At 42.5% G+C, this 20,617-nt stretch overlaps 1 protein-coding gene across 1 annotated transcript in view; it reads left to right on the top strand.

Moving 5' to 3' along the window:
* Nucleotides 1-19,878: 19,878 nt before the first annotated feature.
* SHC3 (SHC adaptor protein 3) overlaps nt 19,879-20,617 on the top strand; it is a 72,166-nt gene continuing 71,427 nt past the window's right edge. The window contains exon 1 of the mRNA XM_077816374.1: nt 19,879-20,418. Coding sequence (XP_077672500.1) covers nt 19,879-20,418 — 540 coding nt within the window. The remainder of the gene's footprint in view (nt 20,419-20,617) is intronic.

A 20,617-nucleotide genomic window follows, 5' to 3' on the forward strand; every position in this document is an offset into this window, starting at 1 on the left:
CCTTTCTTGGTCACTGTGGACAACACCACCATTCTGCCTGTGATTCAGGCCTGTAACTTTGGTGTCATCTTTGACTCAGACCTCTCTAGGTGCTCACATCCAGGCTGCATCTAAATATTTTAGATTCTTTCAGCATAAGATCTCTAAGACATGGCCTTTCCTATCCATTCACGCAGCTCAACCTGTCATCCACTCAGTCTGAGTCCCTCCATGGGCTCCCTCTCCTCTATCACACCAAACATAAGCTACTTATCTTCAGTTTTGAGGCCCTTCAAAACTAACCCCACTCTACCTATTTGCTCCCCTGCCTCTGACTGGCCCACAATACCAGCTTCCATCACCCACTTGTTAAATTTCCAAACAAGTACCTTTGTGCTTCCTCCAGTGTTACCCCCCCCCCACATTTGGAAGGAGCTCCCAGGAAATTTTTGCAAAATTAACTCATTTTCTATCTTCAAATCCTTCCTGAAAATGCTCGTTTTTTTGCCAGGATACCTACAGAATACTTGACCACAATTAGGCTATTATTGTGCTAAGACCACTGCCTATCATGTTGACTAGTATTGTCTCACTGATGGGGGAATACAAGGAGACAACCATCTCTGTATCCAGCTGTCTCTTTATGCTTGGATTGTAAACTCCTTAGGGCAGTGACTGTCTTTTTGTTTTGTTTGTCCAGAGCATAGCACAATGGGATCTTGGTCCATGACTAGGGCTCCTAGGTACTAGAGTAATACAAATAATTGATAATACTAATAAACCTTTAACCAACAGACCATTTCTCTCTTAAGGTACGTTCAGGGTGGCATTTGAGCTGGCCTTTGCTCCTAGCAGGCTAGAAGGAGTTAACCTACTCTGTAGCTTACATGGTATAGCTAGCTGTCTGGATCCAAGCTTGGGCAGCTAGCCCCATCCACCACCAGTGCTGTAACATCCAGACTAAGGCCTGGTCTACACTGAGAGGGCAGGGGAAAAAAAAAGTCTAACTAAGTTACCCAACTTCAGCTACATGAATAACGTAGCTCAAGTCAACATACTTAGATCGACTTACCATAGTGTCCTCACTGTGGTAAGTAGACGGCTGATGCTCCCCCGCCGACTATGCCTCTCGCTCTGGTGGAGTACCGGATTTGACAGAGCACTCGATTTATCGCATCTAGACTAGAAGCGATGCATCGACCCCTGCTGAATCTATTGCTGCCCATCAATCCAGAGGGTAATGTAGATAAGCCCTAAGACTTTTAGCACTCTAGTCTGAGTTTAATTAGCACAAGTCTGTCCATCTGTGCTGAGAATCGCACCTCCCAGTTGCAGTGTAGACACACCCAATCCCTATGCTTTCTTCCTCCTTTTACACAGCAGAGAGAGCAAGTAAGTCTTCTATGTTTGTATAAGTTTATTGGAATATGGAATGTCATCTTTTATCCATGAAAGGGAAGATGAAAGCACTTTTCTATTTTTGTGACTTCTGTAGGATGAAACCAGTTAAATACAATCTGCACTTTTTTTTTTGCAGTCACCATTGCCATCATAGTAAAATAATTCTTGGGGTACTAAACTCTTCGTGTTTCTTTTGAAAGAGACATTTTTGGTCAGAAAACATTAAAACAAATTTTATTAGCAAGGATAGAAGGAACAGTGATTGTAAGTGTTGCCAGTCCACCCACACATCACAGCCCTAGCCCCTTTTAATAGGTTTCCTTTCCATTAGATGATTGTGGTGTGCACAATGTACATTCCCAAGGTTATTTGAGTGTCCTGTCTCTGTGCATGCATTACACAGTCTTGTGCACCCAACCATTGTATATCTGACAGCAACCATGATAAATACTAATTTTAACATTGTTGTTTTCCCTGCTGTTTCAAGTAAAAATAAAGCTGCCTTCCATAAAGGATTCAGGCTGAAATGAGTAACTGAGGCACTTTTGAGTCTAAGAGGAACTTAGAGTAGGAATGAAAAGACATAATTTCATAAATCCAAAGGGGAGAATGCATTATCAGAACTTTCTGATGAAAGGAGAATGATGGTTGTGGGCAAAATCGCACACATTAGAACATTAAAAATGACACTAAGCTAAACTTTTTGAAAAAAGGAGCTTAGGAGGTGAGTTTTAGATGCTCAATCAGGGTCCAGGTGGTCTGCTGAGGATAGATAGGGACTCAGCCTATTTACACGTATTAAAATGTGAGCAATCATGTTGATTATAGTCAGGCAGGAGATAGGCTCTCGTATCTCCAAACTGACATTTTGTTAATTAATGTGTTAAATGTCATTATTGCTCGGATACCATCAAAATGCATTTATCACCAGTCATAGGTTATTTCTCAATGAACTGAGCCTTGGAGCATAATTTTATACCTTAGGCAAGCACATAGGAATAATCAAATGTAGTCCATAAATGCTATAAACCCTTTATACCTTTTATTTTTATTGACACAAAGGATTTGGGAGGACAATAACCACCCATCAGCTGCCACTATCCTGGATCTCTGTCAGACTTTTGGAGAGGGCATCAGACAGACAAAGCACTTGTTACTCTGGTGGATTACCTCCTCCTGTCCAAGAGCTGTGCTGCTATTGGCCACTCAGTAGCAGCACCAGAAGGAACACTAAGAATTAATGCTGTTTTTGCTCCTGCACAGTTTGAGGTCCACGTGACTATTGCTTTCCCCTTCTACACAGCTCCTATGCAGGGGTGGGGGAGCGGCGGATCTCTGTTCTCATGCAATTTAGGTTCTGGGAAGGAATAGAAATCACTGCAATCATGTGAAGCTCCTACACTGCTCACACTGCACTGGAATAGTACTTCTCTCCTGGGAGTCTTAACTCTGCATAGTGGTTTTTTTTCCACATGCTAAGCCTCCCCTTCTCCATCCTGGTTCACTAGTGCTCTTGCTTCTTTAGTATCCCTTCCTGTTCTTTGCTCACAGATCCGCTTAGGAGCTTTGAGCACCTCTTCCTTCCTTGTCACAAACATTCCTCGTAACACAGCAGATTCCTCCTGCTCACTGTCTGTCCTTCCAACTTAAAGGAACGTCAGCCCCAGTCTCATGAGCCTCAGCCAACCTCCCATAGTTTTACACTGGCTAGGCATACACCAGGAAGAATATCTCTACTACATTGTAGATGTGCACTGTTAATATTTTCATATTGTGAAGTATTTTCAGAATTCTAGAAAAGTGTTGTAGCTGTGATGGTCCCAGGATATTAGAAAGAATCATAGAATCATAGAATATCAGGGTTGGAAGGGACCCCTGAAGGTCATCTAGTCCAACCCCCTGCTCGAAGCAGGACCAATTCCCAGTTAAATCATCCCAGCCAGGGCTTTGTCAAGCCTGACCTTAAAAACTTCCAAGGAAGGAGATTCCACCACCTCCCTAGGCAACGCATTCCAGTGTTTCACCACCCTCTTAGTGAAAAAGTTTTTCCTAATATCCAATCTAAACCTCCCCCACTGCAACTTGAGGCCATTACTCCTCGTTCTGTCATCTGCTACCATTGAGAACAGTCTAGAGCCATCCTCTTTGGAACCCCCTTTCAGGTAGTTGAAAGTAGCTATCAAATCCCCCCTCATTCTTCTCTTCTGCAGGCTAAACAATCCCAGCTCCCTCAGCCTCTCCTCATAAGTCATGTGTTCTAGACCCCTAATCATTTTTGTTGCCCTTCACTGGACTCTCTCCAATTTATCCACATCCTTCTTGTAGTGTGGGGCCCAAAACTGGACACAGTACTCCAGATGAGGCCTCACCAATGTCGAATAGAGGGGGACGATCACGTCCCTCGATCTGCTCGCTATGCCCCTACTTATACATCCCAAAATGCCATTGGCCTTCTTGGCAACAAGGGCACACTGCTGACTCATATCCAGCTTCTCGTCCACTGTCACCCCTAGGTCCTTTTCCGCAGAACTGCTGCCTAACCATTCGGTCCCTAGTCTATAGCGGTGCATTGGATTCTTCCGTCCTAAGTGCAGGACCCTGCACTTATCCTTATTGAACCTCATCAGATTTCTTTTGGCCCAATCCTCCAATTTGTCTAGGTCCTTCTGTATCCTATCCCTCCCCTCCAGCGTATCTACCACACCTCCCAGTTTAGTATCGTCCGCAAATTTGCTGAGAGTGCAATCCACACCATCCTCCAGATCATTTATGAAGATATTGAACAAAACCGGCCCCAGGACCAACCCCTGGGGCACTCCACTTGACACCGGCTGCCAGCTAGACATGGAGCCATTGATCACTACCCGTTGAGCCCGACAATCTAGCCAGCTTTCTACCCACCTTATAGTGCATTCATCCAGCCCATACTTCCTTAACTTGCTGACAAGAATACTGTGGGAGACCGTGTCAAAAGCTTTGCTAAAGTCAAGAAACAATACATCCACTGCTTTCCCTTCATCCAAAGAACCAGTAATCTCATGATAAAAGGCGATTAGATTAGTCAGGCATGACCTTCCCTTGGTGAATCCATGCTGACTGTTCCTGATCACTTTCCTCTCATGCAAGTACTTCAGGATTGATTCTTTGAGGACCTGCTCCATGATTTTTCCAGGGACTGAGGTGAGGCTGACTGGCCTGTAGTTCCCAGGATCCTCCTTCTTCCCTTTTTTAAAGATTGGCACTACATTAGCCTTTTTCCAGTCATCCGGGACTTCCCCGGTTCGCCACGAGTTTTCAAAGATAATGGCCAATGGCTCTGCAATCACAGCCGCCAATTCCTTCAGTACTCTCGGATGCAACTCGTCCGGCCCCATGGACTTGTGCACGTCCAGCTTTTCTAAATAGTCCCTAACCACCTCTATCTCCACAGAGGGCTGGCCATCTCTTCCCCATTTTGTGATGCCCAGCGCAGCAGTCTGGGAGCTGACCTTGTTAGTGAAAACAGAGGCAAAAAAAGCATTGAGTACATTAGCTTTTTCCACATCCTCTGTCACTAGGTTGCCTCCCTCATTCAGTAAGGGGCCCACACTTTCCTTGGCTTTCTTCTTGTTGCCAACATACCTGAAGAAACCCTTCTTGTTACTCTTGACATCTCTCGCTAGCTGCAGCTCCAGGTGCGATTTGGCCCTCCTGATTTCATTCCTACATGCCCGAGCTATATTTTTATACTCTTCCCTGGTCATATGTCCAACCTTCCACTTCTTGTAAGCTTCTTTTTTATGTTTAAGATCCGCTAGGATTTCACCGTTAAGCCAAGCTGGTTGCCTGCCATATTTACTATTCTTTCGACTCATCGGGATGGTTTGTCCCTGTAACCTCAACAGGGATTCCTTGAAATACAGCCAGCTCTCCTGGACTCCTTTCCCCTTCAAGTTAGTCCCCCAGGGGATCCTGGCCATCTGTTCCCTGAGGGAGTCGAAGTCTGCTTTCCTGAAGTCCAGGGTCCGTATCCTGCTGCTTACCTTTCTTCCCTGCGTCAGGATCCTGAACTCAACCAACTCATGGTCACTGCCTCCCAGATTCCCATCCACTTTTGCTTCCCCCACTAATTCTACCCAGTTTGTGAGCAGCAGGTCAAGAAAAGCACCCCCCCTAGTTGGCTCCTCTAGCACTTGCGCCAGGAAATTGTCCCCTACGCTTTCCAAAAACTTCCTGGATTGTCTATGCACCGCAGTATTGCTCTCCCAGCAGATATCAGGAAAATTAAAGTCACCCATGAGAATCAGGGCATGCGATCTAGTAGCTTCCGCGAGCTGCCGGAAGAAAGCCTCATCTACCTCATGCCCCTGGTCCGGTGGTCTATAGCAGACTCCCACCACTACATCACTCTTGTTGCTCACACTTCTAAACTTAATCCAGAGACACTCAGGTTTTTCTGCAGTTTCGTACCGGAGCTCTGAACAGTCATACTGCTCCCTTACATACAGTGCTACTCCCCCACCTTTTCTGCCCTGCCTGTCCTTCCTGAACAGTTTATAACCATCCATGACAGTACTCCAGTCATGTGAGTTATCCCACCAAGTCTCTGTGATTCCAATCACATCATAGTTCCTTGACATCACCAGGACCTCCAGTTCTCCCTGCTTGTTTCCAAGGCTTTGTGCATTCGTATATAAGCACTTGAGATAACCTGTTGATCGCCCCTCATTCCCAGTATGAGGCAGGAGCCCTCCCCTCACAGACATTTCTGCCTGTGCTTCCTCCCGGTATCCCGCTTTCCCACTTACCTCAGGGCTTTGGTCTCCTTCCCCCGGTGAACCTAGTTTAAAGCCCTCCTCACTAGGTTAGCCAGCCTGCTGGCAAAGATGCTCTTCCCTCTCTTCGTAAGATGAAGCCCGTCTCTGCCCAGCACTCCTCCTTCATGGAACACCATCCCATGGTCAAAGAATCTAAAGCCTTCTCTCCGACACCACCTGCGTAGCCAATCGTTGACTTCCACGATTCGACGGTCCCTACCCAGGCCTTTTCCTTCCACGGGGAGGATGGACGAGAACACCACTTGCGCCTCAAACTCCTTTATCCTTCTTCCCAGAGCCACGTAGTCCGCAGTGATCCGCTCAAGGTCATTCTTGGCAGTATCATTGGTGCCCACGTGGAGAAGCAGGAAGGGGTAGCGATCCGAGGGCTTGATGAGTCTTGAAGACAAGGTGAGCGAGGTAATATCTTTTATTGGACCAACTTCTGTTGGTGAAAGATGAGCTTTTGAGCTTACACAGAGCTCTTCTTCAGGTCTGGGAAAGGTACTCAGAGTACCTGTGAAAGCTCCAAAACTGGTCTCTGAATGCAAATTCAGAAACATTTAACATTTCTGTAGTTGGTACATTATTACAGCACTAATATTGGTTGGTGTAAAAAGAACCAGGGTGAAATCCTGGCCCCACTGAAGTAAATGGCAAAACTCCCATTGACTTGAGTGGGGCCAGGATTTTACTCCCAGTTTTAAAAGAGAGCAAATAGAACTGGACTAGTTTGTAAATATGTCAGACTACTTTTCAAACAAAAACAGGCTATAAACACAGAGGATAAAGAAAGTAAACAGGAATAGAACAATGAAGCTGAACAGGGAATTACTGAATTATTTAATATATTTAATAAATAAAAAGGAATTGAATGGTGTGGACTTAACTACTAGAGAGAGTTATTTTTTTTCACTACACTTAAACAATAACCAGACTGCAAATATAATCACCTAATAGTTGCTTTTCTCACTAAAGCTAGTTTTTCTAAATCTAGGACATCTCAAGTGGTTTTACACCAAAATGGTCATATTGGAGTAGAGTAAGCCTCTGCACTAGGTTTCCAGAAGTAGCTTGGTTTCAGGGACATTGTCATGGGGCAACGACTTACCAGTGCAGCGCCTCCTGTTGGTCATCCTAGGAATTAGCTCTTCCAGCCAGGAGCGCCCTCTGCAGGCCTGTGTCTCGCCTGCCCCCATGTCCCTCCCAGACCTCGGTGCCCTCCTCGTCAGAGTTCCACCCCAGCAGTAACCCACAATCCAAGTCTCCCCACCCAGGGTGTCCCCAAACCCTCTAGCCCCACCTTGTCTCAGTGGCCACTGCCAGTCACCATCTAGCCTCCGCTCCCTGGGGCAGACTGTAGAATATGAACCACTCATCAGCAATTGGGGGGTTGGACCAGCTACCCTCTGCTTATCTCTGGTTTGCCCCTCTGCAGCCCCAGTACCCTTTCATAGGCCTTCAGCCTGGGGCTTTGCTAGGCTGGAGCTCCCTAGTTCCCTCTGCCCTTCCCCAGCACTACTCTACTTCAGGTACCCTGCTAGTACCTTTTGTGTGTCCTTAACTAAGCCTGCAGCCTGGGGGTTTGCTCAGCTGGAGCTCCCCAGCACTGTTCCATCTTAAGTACCCTTCTTAGCTTCCTAGGTAGCCAGGTGGTGGTGGTGGTGGTGGTGGTGGTGCGTGCTCTCTCTCTCTCTCTCTCTCTCTCTCTCTCTCTCTCTCTCTCTCTCTCTCTCTCTCTCTCTCTCTCTCTCTCTCTCTCTCTCTCAGAAACTAAAGAGAGAGTCTGTCCTTGCTTCTAGCCCACAGCCCTCTTATAAGGGCCAGCTGGACCCTGATTAAGCTGGCCACAGCTGTGGCTGCTTTCCCAATCAGCCTGCTTTCCCTATTCACAGCCCTCTCCCAGGCTGCTTTAATCCCTTCAGGGCAGGAGTGGGGTAATCATCCTGCTGCAGACATGTTTTAGCTCCAAGGCAGAATTTTACAAAAATCTAATGTTTTGTCTCAGTTGCTATCTTGCATCTTTTTGGCTTCTAAATTTCAATGCAAGTCAGGCAGTGTGGGCAGTACATGTCCTGTCTCTTTGATGATTTTGACAGTGGCTGATATTTAGCACATGAATACATATCTGCCCACATGGAACTACAATTTCCAGCAGGGTGAGAGGCTCTGTAAGAGCAGGACACAGAATATGGGGTCATTATGAGGTTGTAGGGTGCAGCACCGACTGTGATCTTCATGACCTTAAGTTATGAGTATAATGGGAGGCAAGGTGGAAGGAGAGACTCGAAAATCTGTGTTGCAACCAACAGAGCTCCCGTCTAGTCTTAGATATCAACTTGGAGCCTGGAGCAGGAGACTTCCTGAAGTCTATGAAGTCTTGACTGGGCCTGCACTTGGAAAAGAAAGGAAGAGAATTTGAAAACTCATAAAAACAGGAAGACACAGTATAAAGGTCAGAACTCAAGAATAAAAAAACTAATAGGGATTTAAGACCAGTAATAGAGCAGGAGTAGGACCTATGGGGAAGGTAGGGAGGAAAATATCTCCTAATGGAATTTGGACTAGGGGAAGGAGGGAGAGACTCTGTTAAGTAGTTTTGAGGGATGGAAGAAGACTGAGGAAAATGTGTTGCATCTTGTGGTTTGATTTTTGAAAATATGGTCTCCCTATATTGTTGATTCTTTTTTCTCCCCTCAATGGTTTGTGATGGAGCACGTAAGAGTTAAGAAAAGAAAGTAATTCTTTATCAGAGATGGTCCTGTGCCACAAAATGCATATTTAGAGCTAGTTCTGGCCCATCTCTACTATTACCTTTTTACATAATAATGGCTTTTAACAATAGGACAATAAGAGAGGATCCACTAGTGGAGAACAATGAGTTACAGCTTTAATTTGCTTACCAATTTTCATAAGTCGTCTCACAGAATTACTTGTCTTAAGAGTAAAAGTATTTCAATATCTTGCAACAAGAGCATTATCATGTAAAATACAAACTTTTTGAGGAAATACTCTGCATAGGAAGGAAAGCGATACTAATTTAGGGCCAACTTCTGATCTCAGACTAGTTTAAAATTTGAGTAACTCCACTGAAGCCAGTGGAGGTATTTCAAATTACACTGGTGTGACTGAGATCAGAAGTTGGCCCTTAAAAAACAATATTTCCACCAACCTGGCCTTCCACAGGATCAACTTACAAAGCTCTACACAGTACTCTGATGTATTCACAGGGCCCAACCTTAGCAACCAGGTTACCATGGAAACACAATGAAACTCTGGGAGGGGTGGGGGGAGTTTGCAGGAATTTTTCATTGAAGCAATTGAGTTTGAATTTGTGAAAGAGAAAATGCAAAAGGATATTTTTTGCTCTCATTTCCTTTTGGCATAGGGTAATATAAACGTGATACTGTATTAGCTCTGCAACCACCAAATGCTCAGTATGGAAAATCTAAATGATGTGAACCCACACCATGTTTGTTTCCTGCAAAAAGAATTGAAATAGAGTACAGTCACCAGTTATTGCTTACAACACTGATGCGGACTGTGATTCCTCTGAATATTTACATCAGCTATCTGATTTGCCTTTGAAATTTCATAGGGTTGTGTGTTTCTGCGTGAGAGAGAAAGAATATGCTATTTCAGAGATATACCCTTAGAATAGATACATTGAAGTTGTTGTGGGGTTTTTACTTTATTAAAAAAGCCACTTCTCTTCCCAAGAAGATGAGATCATAACATTCTTTTTCTTGGTTATAGCCATGCTACCTGAAGTTGTGATCTCATAAATTAAGTAGGACTGTATCTGGTTTGTACTTGGATAAGAGATAGCTGATCAACTCTAGGTAGGGTAGAAAATGGATTCAGTAAGTGGCATTTTTCCTTCTTGTTGTGAACCAATGTCCCCATAGGGTGCCAGAGGGCTCGGTAGCACTGGAAGTGCTGTCTTTTATTTGAGAAGTGAAACCGAGGCATTGAGCAATCATTTGTGGTCATTAAAAGTCCCATGAGACATTTTGCAAGAGTAGTGTGTTAACCTTAATGTCCTTGTCAGATTACAATTTGAAAATAACATTCTGTCTACTTAAATACTCTGCAGTCATACTTTCCTGAAATGCCAGGTATCAGCAAAAACTGCTCCCTACAAGAATGAAGCTATGGAAAAATAGGTAGTTTAACTAATGGTAAAAATATTTTGCAACAGTTTCGTATAAGAGCTCTAGCACTCCATTGTTTGGAGCAGGGACTTGAAATTTAGCAGAAATGGTACTGGGGTCAGAGAAGTATCTTTTACTGACCCAGGATAATAACTCAGATTTGGCTAGTTATAAGTCCCTGAAAATCACCTCTTTCACATGCTCAGTAGAGCCTCTGAGGGTATTTCTACACAGCATTTTAGAGTGAGCCTCCCAACCTGGGTCAACACACTTGGGCTAGTTGGGCTTGTGCTAGTGCTCTAAAAATAGCTGTACAAAACAGTGCTTGGAAGTTGTGGTTCAGGCTGGAGCTCCGGCTCTGAAGCCTAGTTATCTGGATGTTGCAACTTCAAAGCACTGGTTAAGCCCCACTACCCCAAGTTGACCTGGCCTGAGAGGTTCACTCCCACCCTCAAAGGTTTGCTGATAATCTCTCTGAATATTCCATCTGCACTGAGCATGCCCGTGGCCTCTCTTACTTTCTATCTGCATTGAACATACTCCCAGGCATCACTGATCCATCATTTGCACTGAACATGCCTCGTGGAGCTTTAGCTCCAGAATGAACAGGGAAACAACAGCAGCTACCACTCTTTTGGCCTAGGGGATCGAGTGCTGTGCTGGGTGGCAGAAGGAGACCAGCTCTTCCACTGTCTGATATTAATAATTCTGTGCACTTCACATCCCTTATTGAGCAAGACCTCATATCCTTCATTTATGAGAAAGTTAAGTATTATTCCCCAAGGTGTACAAAGTCACATTTGATTGAGATGGGAATAGAACGCTCTCTCTAATATAGCAGATGGAAGTTTCATCTACAGCCACAGTGCCTTTCAGAATGAATGTGCCAAGTCTCTATGTACTTGGCTTCTCTTTGTAACCACTAGATCAGATTCCCTTAGAGAACCCAGAATAGAAATCAAGAATCCTTTTTGATTCTCAGCATACTACTGCTGTGTAGCAAATACTGGTGAAATGTGTTTCACCTTCATCTCTAGTTCCATAGTTTCATATTATAGAATTTGTTTGATCAGTTTTCTTTTAAAAATACATAGGAATTTACTAGAAAAACGTTATTCATAAAAGAATGTTAAGATTGCAAAGTCAGGCACTCAAAAGTTATGAAATGCTAGAATTAAAGTTGTCCATGCAACATTAATTTGGTTTCTCTTGTGGAGATGTATTATGATAATCTCTAATTACATGATCACATCCTATTGGTTCTACAGGGACCCCTGTCTTTCAGTGCACAGGATGGACAACAAATGAAGTCGAGAGCACTAAGAAGAGAACAGATGTTACTTAGGGCACTGGACTGGGCCCCAGGAAAGGTAAGTTCTATTCCTGGCTGTACCACAGACTTCCTGTGTGAGGTGCAACTAAGGCCAGTTTTAATTCTGAAATTTTTTGACAAAAGTACCATTTTTTGACATTTCACTATGCAATATTTTTATTCGTTTTAATGTAGATTTTTGTTTGTAATAGTGTCTATATGCATAATGGTAGAATTATCGTTAATCAGGCGGAAGTGTTCAATAAATATTTCTGGTGTGTGTGTGTGTGTGCAACAGATGATTTCATCATATCACATCACTGCAGTAAGTTGACAGCTGACCCTCTCCCGTCGACTCCGCTTGTGCTTCTCGTTCTGGTGGAGTACTGGAGTCAATGGGAGAGTGCTCAGCGGTCGATTTATCGTGTCTATACTAGACTAGATGTGATAAATCGACCCCTGCTGGATCAATCGCTGTCTGCCGATCCAGCGGGTAATGTAGACAAGCCCTAACTAAACTTACTACCAAAGTTTGATTAACTTTTGAAGTGCCTTGCGCTGTCGCTTGGACTTTCAGGTTGTCCTTGAAATATTGGTATTACTGTTGTCAGGAGCCCGTAAGTCCATTTGTTCTGGTGCTGTCATGTCCTAAGGCTTGGTTGTTTTGAACTGTTGTGGTTGTTGCCTAACTGAGACCTTCTCAGGCTAAGGGGCAAACTCAGTGCCCCTTATTTTTCTCCCTTCAGGAAGCTGGAGAAGGCATTGCCTATTCTTCCTCAGTATATGTCTATCTGGAATGACAATCTTGTAAGACACTGGGGCAACCTCATATGAAACCACTGCTGTTTGTGACCACTGATTTCCACTGCATTCTGATCATGAAGTACCAGCTTCCGGGATTCTAAATCATGTTGTTTTTTTGTTTAGCTGTATCTGTCTCTAATACTTCTGCACATCCCCAGTTCTTCTGATGTCAGTTTCTATCTTTACAGTTATTCTCATTCTCAGTTTTCTGTTAAACAAAATGTCTGTAGGTGACCAACCACATTTCATTGGTGCTATCCTGTAATTTCACAATGCTAAGTATTGATCAGAGTTTGACTCTGCAGCCATTTTTAGTAGCACTTTGTTATTTTAATATCATTTTCCACCAATCCATTGAACTGGGGATAATGGGGTCTTATGGTTACATGTCTAAACAAAATCTTAACTGTAAACTGCTTAAAATCATGCTCACTAAACTGTGTCCCATTGTCACACATTACTATGTCAGGAATATGTCTTGCAAAAACAGATATGATATGCTTGATCACCTATTTAGCCATAGTATCTTCTAGTAAAACTATCCCAGGAAAGTAAGAATATTAGTCTAGAATGAGTACATATTTTTTTCCAAACAACATAAACAAATCTACACCTACTTTGCTCCACAGGGCCAATTTTTCCTATGTCACCAACATGGGCTCTTTTGCTTCACTTGGCCTGTATTTTTGGTATGTGTGACAAGCCTTAATAATTTCCTCAATGGTGCTGTTCATTTGAGGCCAGTATAAAACATCACTTGTCCTTCTTGTAGATTTTCTATCTTAAGTGCCATCTATTTATGCTCTTTAACATATTTTGTCTTAACCTTTAGGGCTCACCATCTGATGTCTCTAAACAAAATCCCATCTAAGACTGAGAGCTCCCCCTTTAGTTGGTGATAGGGGCTGAGAACATGCTGTTCCACCTACTCTGTGCTAATGACCTTACTCCCTTTCTGAATGGTCTCATCCTGAGCTGTTGCAATCACAGTCAACGTTTTTTCTGAGTGGATAGGTTTTTTAAATCAAATTCATATATTCACTGTCTAACTCTGAACATTGCTCCACTGCTCTTTTGTCAAATGCTTTACAGTGTGTGTCTGCAGCCACCAAATCTCTACCAGATTTGCATTCAATTTGCAAATCATAAATTTGTCACCGAAAGAATATCTATATTCTCAGAGAGATGTTTGTTAGGCCCGTTTTGGCAATGATAATAAGTGGTTTATGCAGTGGCTTATGGGCTGGATCTGGCCCACAGGATGATTCTGGCTGACTCCCATGCAAGGTGCCATTCTGTAGGAAAAAATGGTGTCCTCTATGCAGCATGATCATGATGCCTGGAGGATGCCATTTTGGACCACCTAAGATATGCAAGAGAATTGTTGCATGCCTTACTAAAATTGTCCTGGCATGCCACTGGGTTTATGGTCAGAGCACTGTCCACCCTCAATAAATTTCATTCTGGACTGGGTGACTTGCATTGGTTGGCAAATTCTAATTGCCTTGTCAAGGTTTAATTCTGGGTCTCCCAGTAGCTTCTCTGAGGTTTTGAGGATTCCAATCAGAATCCAGTCTCTTATCATTAGGCTCTTATCAAAAGGTTAGATTTTTATTGGTAAACGTTGATAAATGTTGATTTCACCAACCACACACAAACTGATGAAAAAATTATTTTTGTAGATAATAATTGAATTTTACAGATAGGCAAAGTAAGAAAAAAAAATCTGCTTGAGGAGTTATTAGAGGGTGATTTAAGGTTGTTTTCTTTGAATATTTTGACATATGAGGTTGATCATTTGTTTTCAACTGTTACAAAGCTTTAATTTTTTGAATCCTAATGTCTAGCGTCATTAAATAATTATCTGATCCCAATTCCAAATGAAATTGGAATTCTGCCAGACTACTTATCATGCACTCAGGTATCCCCTTCCCTCTACAAAAAATTCAAGATTGGTTCTTAATCCTTAAATCAGTAAGAAAGACTTCTATCGTTTCACATTTCTTTTTGTACCCTCAGATTAAAAAAAAAACTCCATTTTTTTTTTTTTTACATGTCAAGGAGTACTCCTCAAATTTTTGTAATACAGTTTCATGGTTAGCCTCCTCTGCCTGAGTTACATGAAAATTGTTAAATCTGCTATTGTCAGCAATAAGGCTACCTTCTGTCTTTGTGCTGGCACCTTTTATTTGCATTATTTGCAGTGAAGCATTGTTTTAAATCTCTTCCAGTTATTTTTCATATTGCCAGAGAGTTTCAGCCCTGGAGCTTTTAGCTGCTCCTTTCTTCCACTCACATTTTTTTCTTTAATTTCTGTTTACTCCCAATAGCATGTGGTGTTTAGTAATCACATTGGGACTAAGGTGCTTGAAAGAGAATCTCTTTATTCTGTGATGCAGTTTCCCAACTGCCTCTGCATTGTAGAATGCAGGCTTCTGTAGCGCACTCCCACAGACTTCCTGTCTGGGAAGCTAAACCACTTTAAGGTACAGTTCCCAACACCATGAGAGGTTGAGGAGAAAAGTAAGAGATTCGGTGATAGCAGGGGTAAGGGAGGTTAGAAGATGAGAGGGGATGGGGCCACCTGGGCAGAAGAGGGGATGGAGGAAAATAGTGGATAAATTCTTAGTCATTGAAAGGAGAAAAGGAAGGGCATGTACTGGGGGAAAGGATAGAAGGGGAAAAGTGGAGGGGGAGGTCATGCTGGATCATATTAATTTTTTCTTTAAGAAATCAGCAGGATCCTTTGCAGAAAGGGAGGAGGGAATAAGATGTGGGTAGGGCACGAAGGGAGAGTCAAACATGTGAAGAGTTGGTTGGGGTTGTAGGTGTGTGATTCTACGAAGGAGAAGTAGAATACTTTGCCTAAGAAGATGGCAGAATTAAAGGGGGAATAAGTGTAATTTAGTGGAGAAAGTTAGTCTTCCAGTTTGATTTTTGGGGTGAAATTAGCATATCAATATTTACTTGCAGAGTTCTTTTGATTCTATATATTGTCATCTTTCCATAAGACCCTCTCCTTCTGGATGACTTTTGCACAAACATTCGCCCTTTGTGAAGAGTGTTTTTTGAATATTACAGATTTCAGAGTAGCAGCCGTGTTAGTCTGTATTCGCAAAAAGAAAAGAAGTACTTGTGGCACCTTAGAGACTAACACATTTGTTTGAGCATAAGCTTTCGTGAGCTACAGCTCACTTCATCGGATGCATTCAGTGAATGCATTCAAAAACATAAATTTGTTAGTCTTTAAGGTGCCACAAGTACTCCTTTTCTTTTTGAATATTAATTATGTTCTCACCCCAAGTGGTCCCTATGTTTATTCAGTCAGAAATCTCAGGCATCCTGATTTTTATACACACATGAATTAAATTATTCATTGCTGTTTGTTTATCAGACAGAGATGACCCGTGCCTGCTGATGGGGGGACGGAAGCGGGGGCAGAGGGAGGGCATCTGGCTTCAGCAGTGTTACTGAGCATGCTCAGTACAAGCCAAGTAGCAAATTGGGGGGGGGGGGATGTGACACCCCCCCAGGTTCCTTCCCATGTGTCGCCTCTGATATCAGGTATGATTCACATTAGAGGGTAGCTCACTGTCACAAGTGAGTTGGAGCAAATCTACGGAGAATTCTGGAAACTAGGAGGGCAATTTAGAAATGAATTCAAAGATGAATAAGAAACCAATTAAAATGTCAGAGTGTGCAGACATACCAACTGTCATGCATCTTGTGTGACACGCACTTATACATTTAAAGTCACCATTCAGTGGTGCTGTGAGTATGCGGAAGGGCCATGGCTGTAATTTATCCTGGTTGAAGCAAGGAGTCACTGTGGTGCCTGAAGAGCAAGCAGCCAGATGTCTCTCTCTTGTCTGTTCCCCACTTTTTCGGCTGGTTCCCAACCAGGTGGAGCCTCCCCCGTGCCCCAGCAGGGGAGGTGAGGAGTTACGGGGGAGAAAGGAGAGACAAGGGTTATTGAGAGGAAGGAAGGTGGGGCAGGAGCTACTGCCACTGGTGGGAGGTAAGTGAGGAGCAGGAGCCATTATGTGGAGCAGAGGTAAATGAGGAATAGTAGGGGAGACAGGAGAGGGATAGTAGCTAATAGAGAGGACCAGTGCTAAAGGGCCTAATGCCATCCTTTAGCAGCCACCTCTCAGGTTCCCTTCTGTCCGACATCTACACCCCCTCAATCTCCATAGGTTACCCCGAGCTTCCCCCAGGGTGCTTCTGCTTCCTGCCAAGTCCTTGCCTCCTCCTTTTGAGGGGTGCATGGAATAAGGTCCTACCACCCACTGTCAGGGAGCCCTATAAATGGAAATGTACTCTCAGTCCAACTCCTTTCACTGGCACTAAAGCCACACAGTGTTTCCCAAACTGATGTTTATGGGCATAGGTAAATTATCACACATGGAACACCATAAAATGTGGCAGGTTATGAAGATGAGGGTAACAAATTACTGCTTCCTGGAGAGAGAATAGTTTAAACCAGTTAAACCATTAAACAGTTATTAAGACTTAAGTCTCATTTACAATAAAACTCCATTACACTGCTCTGTAAAGTGGTCTTACTTTAATTGTAATTGTAATTTATGCCCACTTGAAGGCCTCTTTATAGCACTGCCAGGGCAGTATACAGGATTCTTGGTGTAAATGAGAATCAGACCATCCTTCAGGAGTGACTTTAGATCACTATTCACCTGAACTGGATTAGAATCAATTGTGTGGTTGAAAGATTTATACAATTATCAGTCCCAGGAGCTAAGTGGGGACAGATTTTCAAAGTGCTCACTACTTATAATTGAGGCCAGATTTTCAAAAAGGCTCAGTTCCCATTCAACACTGAAATAAGGGCCAGACTTCCAAGTATTCAGCACTCAGCAGCTCTCAATGCAGCACCCAGGACCAGATTTTCAAAAGAGCTAGGCCTCCATTAGTTGCTTTGGTAGCATTTCTATACCTTCTGGGTCAGTTTCAGAAAAGGATCTTTGGTCACTGCATTAAAAGTCCATAAACTCTCCCTCTCTACCCCTTCCCCTGCCTCTCTCTTTCACTGGACTACAGATGACACTATTTTAAAATACCCAGTTTGCAAAAGGGTTAAATATTTAGCTCCATTTTTTCAAAGGGCTAATAAGAACCAGAGAATCTCTGAAGGCAAACCTGTAAAAATTGGAATCTGCCAATGTACATTTGTAGCAATCAAAAAAAATCAAACAAAATGTGTGCATTCATGTTGCTGTCCTAGATGTAAAAGAAACAGCTGAATGAATGTCTTGGGGTGAAATACACATTCAAGAAAACAGTTTTGCTCACACCCCCTTTCTAATAAAAATCCCTTACATTTAATTGTGAAATATCTTTACTGCAAAACAATTGTGCTAGTCATCTTTAGATCACTGTAAGCAGGCTTTTTTTCTCAGGTTGTTGTATGAAAGATCCCGCCTGTGTTTGAAATGGAATCTTCCACTATTTAGCAAGTCTTTGTTGAATGAGTCATCCAAGCTGTTTCTTATTGGCTGGGATGGTTAGCACCCAAGGGATTGCCTGGCAGAGGCTGCAAGGCCTTGCTTCATTCACAGAAATGTTGGTATGCTAGCCAGTCCTTTCATTCACATACACAGAATTTCATTCACATTTTGCAGGTTTTTTTTTATCTGCTTCTAATGAAGAGAGCCATTTGGAAATGACAGGGTTTTCTGTGTATTAGAGAACAGTAGAAATAATCTATGATGTGTATATTTGCTGTTGCTATGCTAGCAGGATGGAGAGAAAAATGAATGCTGTGTGGATACTGTAGCAGGTTTGCAGTGGGTGATGAAAGGCTATTCCGCAGATCACTAGAAATCTGTTTTTACACTGAATAGGACATTTCCATTATTCATCACTGCTGGGATAAGAGGTGCTGACTTAACTTAATGTGTCATAAATTATACTAATTAAATACCTGTATTTAAAGCTGTTTTAGTGTATTTGTACTTCATGCACTGCAGCCTTAGTCATGGGGGAAGGGAGGGAATCCCTCAAGATAATTCCTTCAAAGATATGCTGCAGCTATACTGATTCTTTTAAGAGAACTTGCACCGTTAAACTTCTTTTGTCTGAATTCCTTTTTTACAGTGCAGTATAATGTCCAAAATCCATAATTTGCAAAGCAGACCGACTGACAAAAAAGAGCCATATGGTTTATAATCTGCATTGTATTTTCATTATACTGTACATTTTGGATTTTTACAATAAAAGGGAAAAGAGATTCAAATTTTCAGTATTTATACCTATTTTCTTATTCCTCCTAGGTGTTTTTGACTGGCATTTATGCTTCACAGGAGCTAGTGCATTTTATATTCTTTACTGCAGGGCATCAGTATGCTGATATAAGGACTTTTGAATATTTCTCTGGTATTTAATTTTTCAGAGTTAAGCCAAATATTCAGCTCTACTGAAGATCCATTTTACAGTTTTTGCTTTAGAGTGAAGATCAGTGGTGAACGAAGGCATATTTCGTAAGCCTGCTGCCGTACATCAGAATTTTTTTTTCTTCAGACACAGGTATTACATGTAACTGCATTAAAAAACAGAAAAAGCTTGCCCTTGAATAATATAGGGCAGAAGGATTTGTTTCCGTACAAAAACTGTGATGTAACAGTTTTTGTGAGAAACGGCATTGGCACAAAGGCATTTGTTAAGGCTGTTAGGCTGCTTTTGTGAAAGAAAATGAGTATAGTCTTTAGTGTAGTATGTCCACCCAATTTTTTGAATGCTGTTGTATGTCAAGATTTTCTGAAAGCCTTCAAGATATATGAATCCTGTTTTGTTTGTATATGTTGAAGCATTGTTATAATATCTGATACCTAACTGTGACCTTTTTTTTTTTTTTAACAGATTGACGAATATGTGATATGGAAGAATGTTTTAACAGAAGAATAGAGTGGAGTGGTTTTCTTTTAAAGTTAGTCCAGATATTCAGAGGTATTTGTTTTTGGTAACAAAAAGGGGAAAAATTAAAGATTGGAAGGAAATATCTGTTTGAGAAGACAGGAAAAGGAAATTTGAGAATTGATTGGTGCTAGTGTGCTGTAAGTGGGTGGATTTTTTTTTTTTTTTTTTGCTACAGGAAGTGATTTGCAGTGTTCACTGAGCCTTTTGTTGAAAAGGGTCCTTCTCATTTGTGTGAGTCATGCTTTTGCTGTGAGCGACTTGGCAGCTCTAAGCAGGACTGGGATCTCTGTCATAGAAAACTATTACTTCACCCAACCTTAACGTGGAACCATACATTTATTTCAAAATTATTTTGCACTTCCTTATACTCTTTATTCTTTTTAAGCCAAAATTTACTCTCTATCCTCATTATTATGAATCGCCTGCTATGTTAGCACAGGCATCTCCTGCACTGGCATCAGATTTGCCAGAACATATGCAGGAAACCAGATAGAAGGGCATGCTTCAGCGTACCAAGTATAACCGCTTCAGGAATGATTCCGTGACATCAGTTGATGATCTTATTCACAATTTGTCCATGAACAGCAAAGTCTCAGCAGTTGCTACGACCTCAACAGCACCTTCATACCTGGTCTCGCCTGAAGTTCTCCGCAAAGACCAAGAAGATGGACCCACCACCTTTTGTACCCTCATCCATAAGGTGTCCCACTTGAAACTCTCCAACACAGGCAGCCTTTTGGGTATCAAAAATCTCTCCTCTGCAGTGAAGGAGCTTGCTGTCTCCAAATTGCAGGGAAGCTCGAGTGCTTCTAGCTCAGCAGCAGGGGCTTCAGACAACACATGTAACCTTGTCTCTGCCACTCCGTGTTCTCAGCAGGACATGAGCAAGATGAGTACAGGAAAAAAAACACGGTCAGAGGAAATGCACCTGGGAGGTGAAGACTGGAATCAAAGTAGCAGCTTTGTCAATAAACCCTCCCGAGGGTGGCTGCACTCGAATGAGAAGATCCTGGGACCTGGTGTGACGTACATTGTGAAGGTTGGTCTGCTTTCCTTCCATTCTCTTTTTTTAATCAATGAAAATTTCTCTGCAGGTTTTGATGACAGACTAGTGAAGCTGAAAGGATCTCTATGTGTATGTTCTTTTTTCTGTGGAATGCATGGAATGTAAATGTAGAAAGGCAGGATTAGAAAGCAGTGTTAATTTGTTATATTAGAGAAGAGGAAACAGGCACCTT

This window comes from Eretmochelys imbricata, chromosome 5, assembly GCF_965152235.1.
Source record: "Eretmochelys imbricata isolate rEreImb1 chromosome 5, rEreImb1.hap1, whole genome shotgun sequence".
NCBI lineage: Eukaryota > Metazoa > Chordata > Testudines > Cheloniidae > Eretmochelys > Eretmochelys imbricata.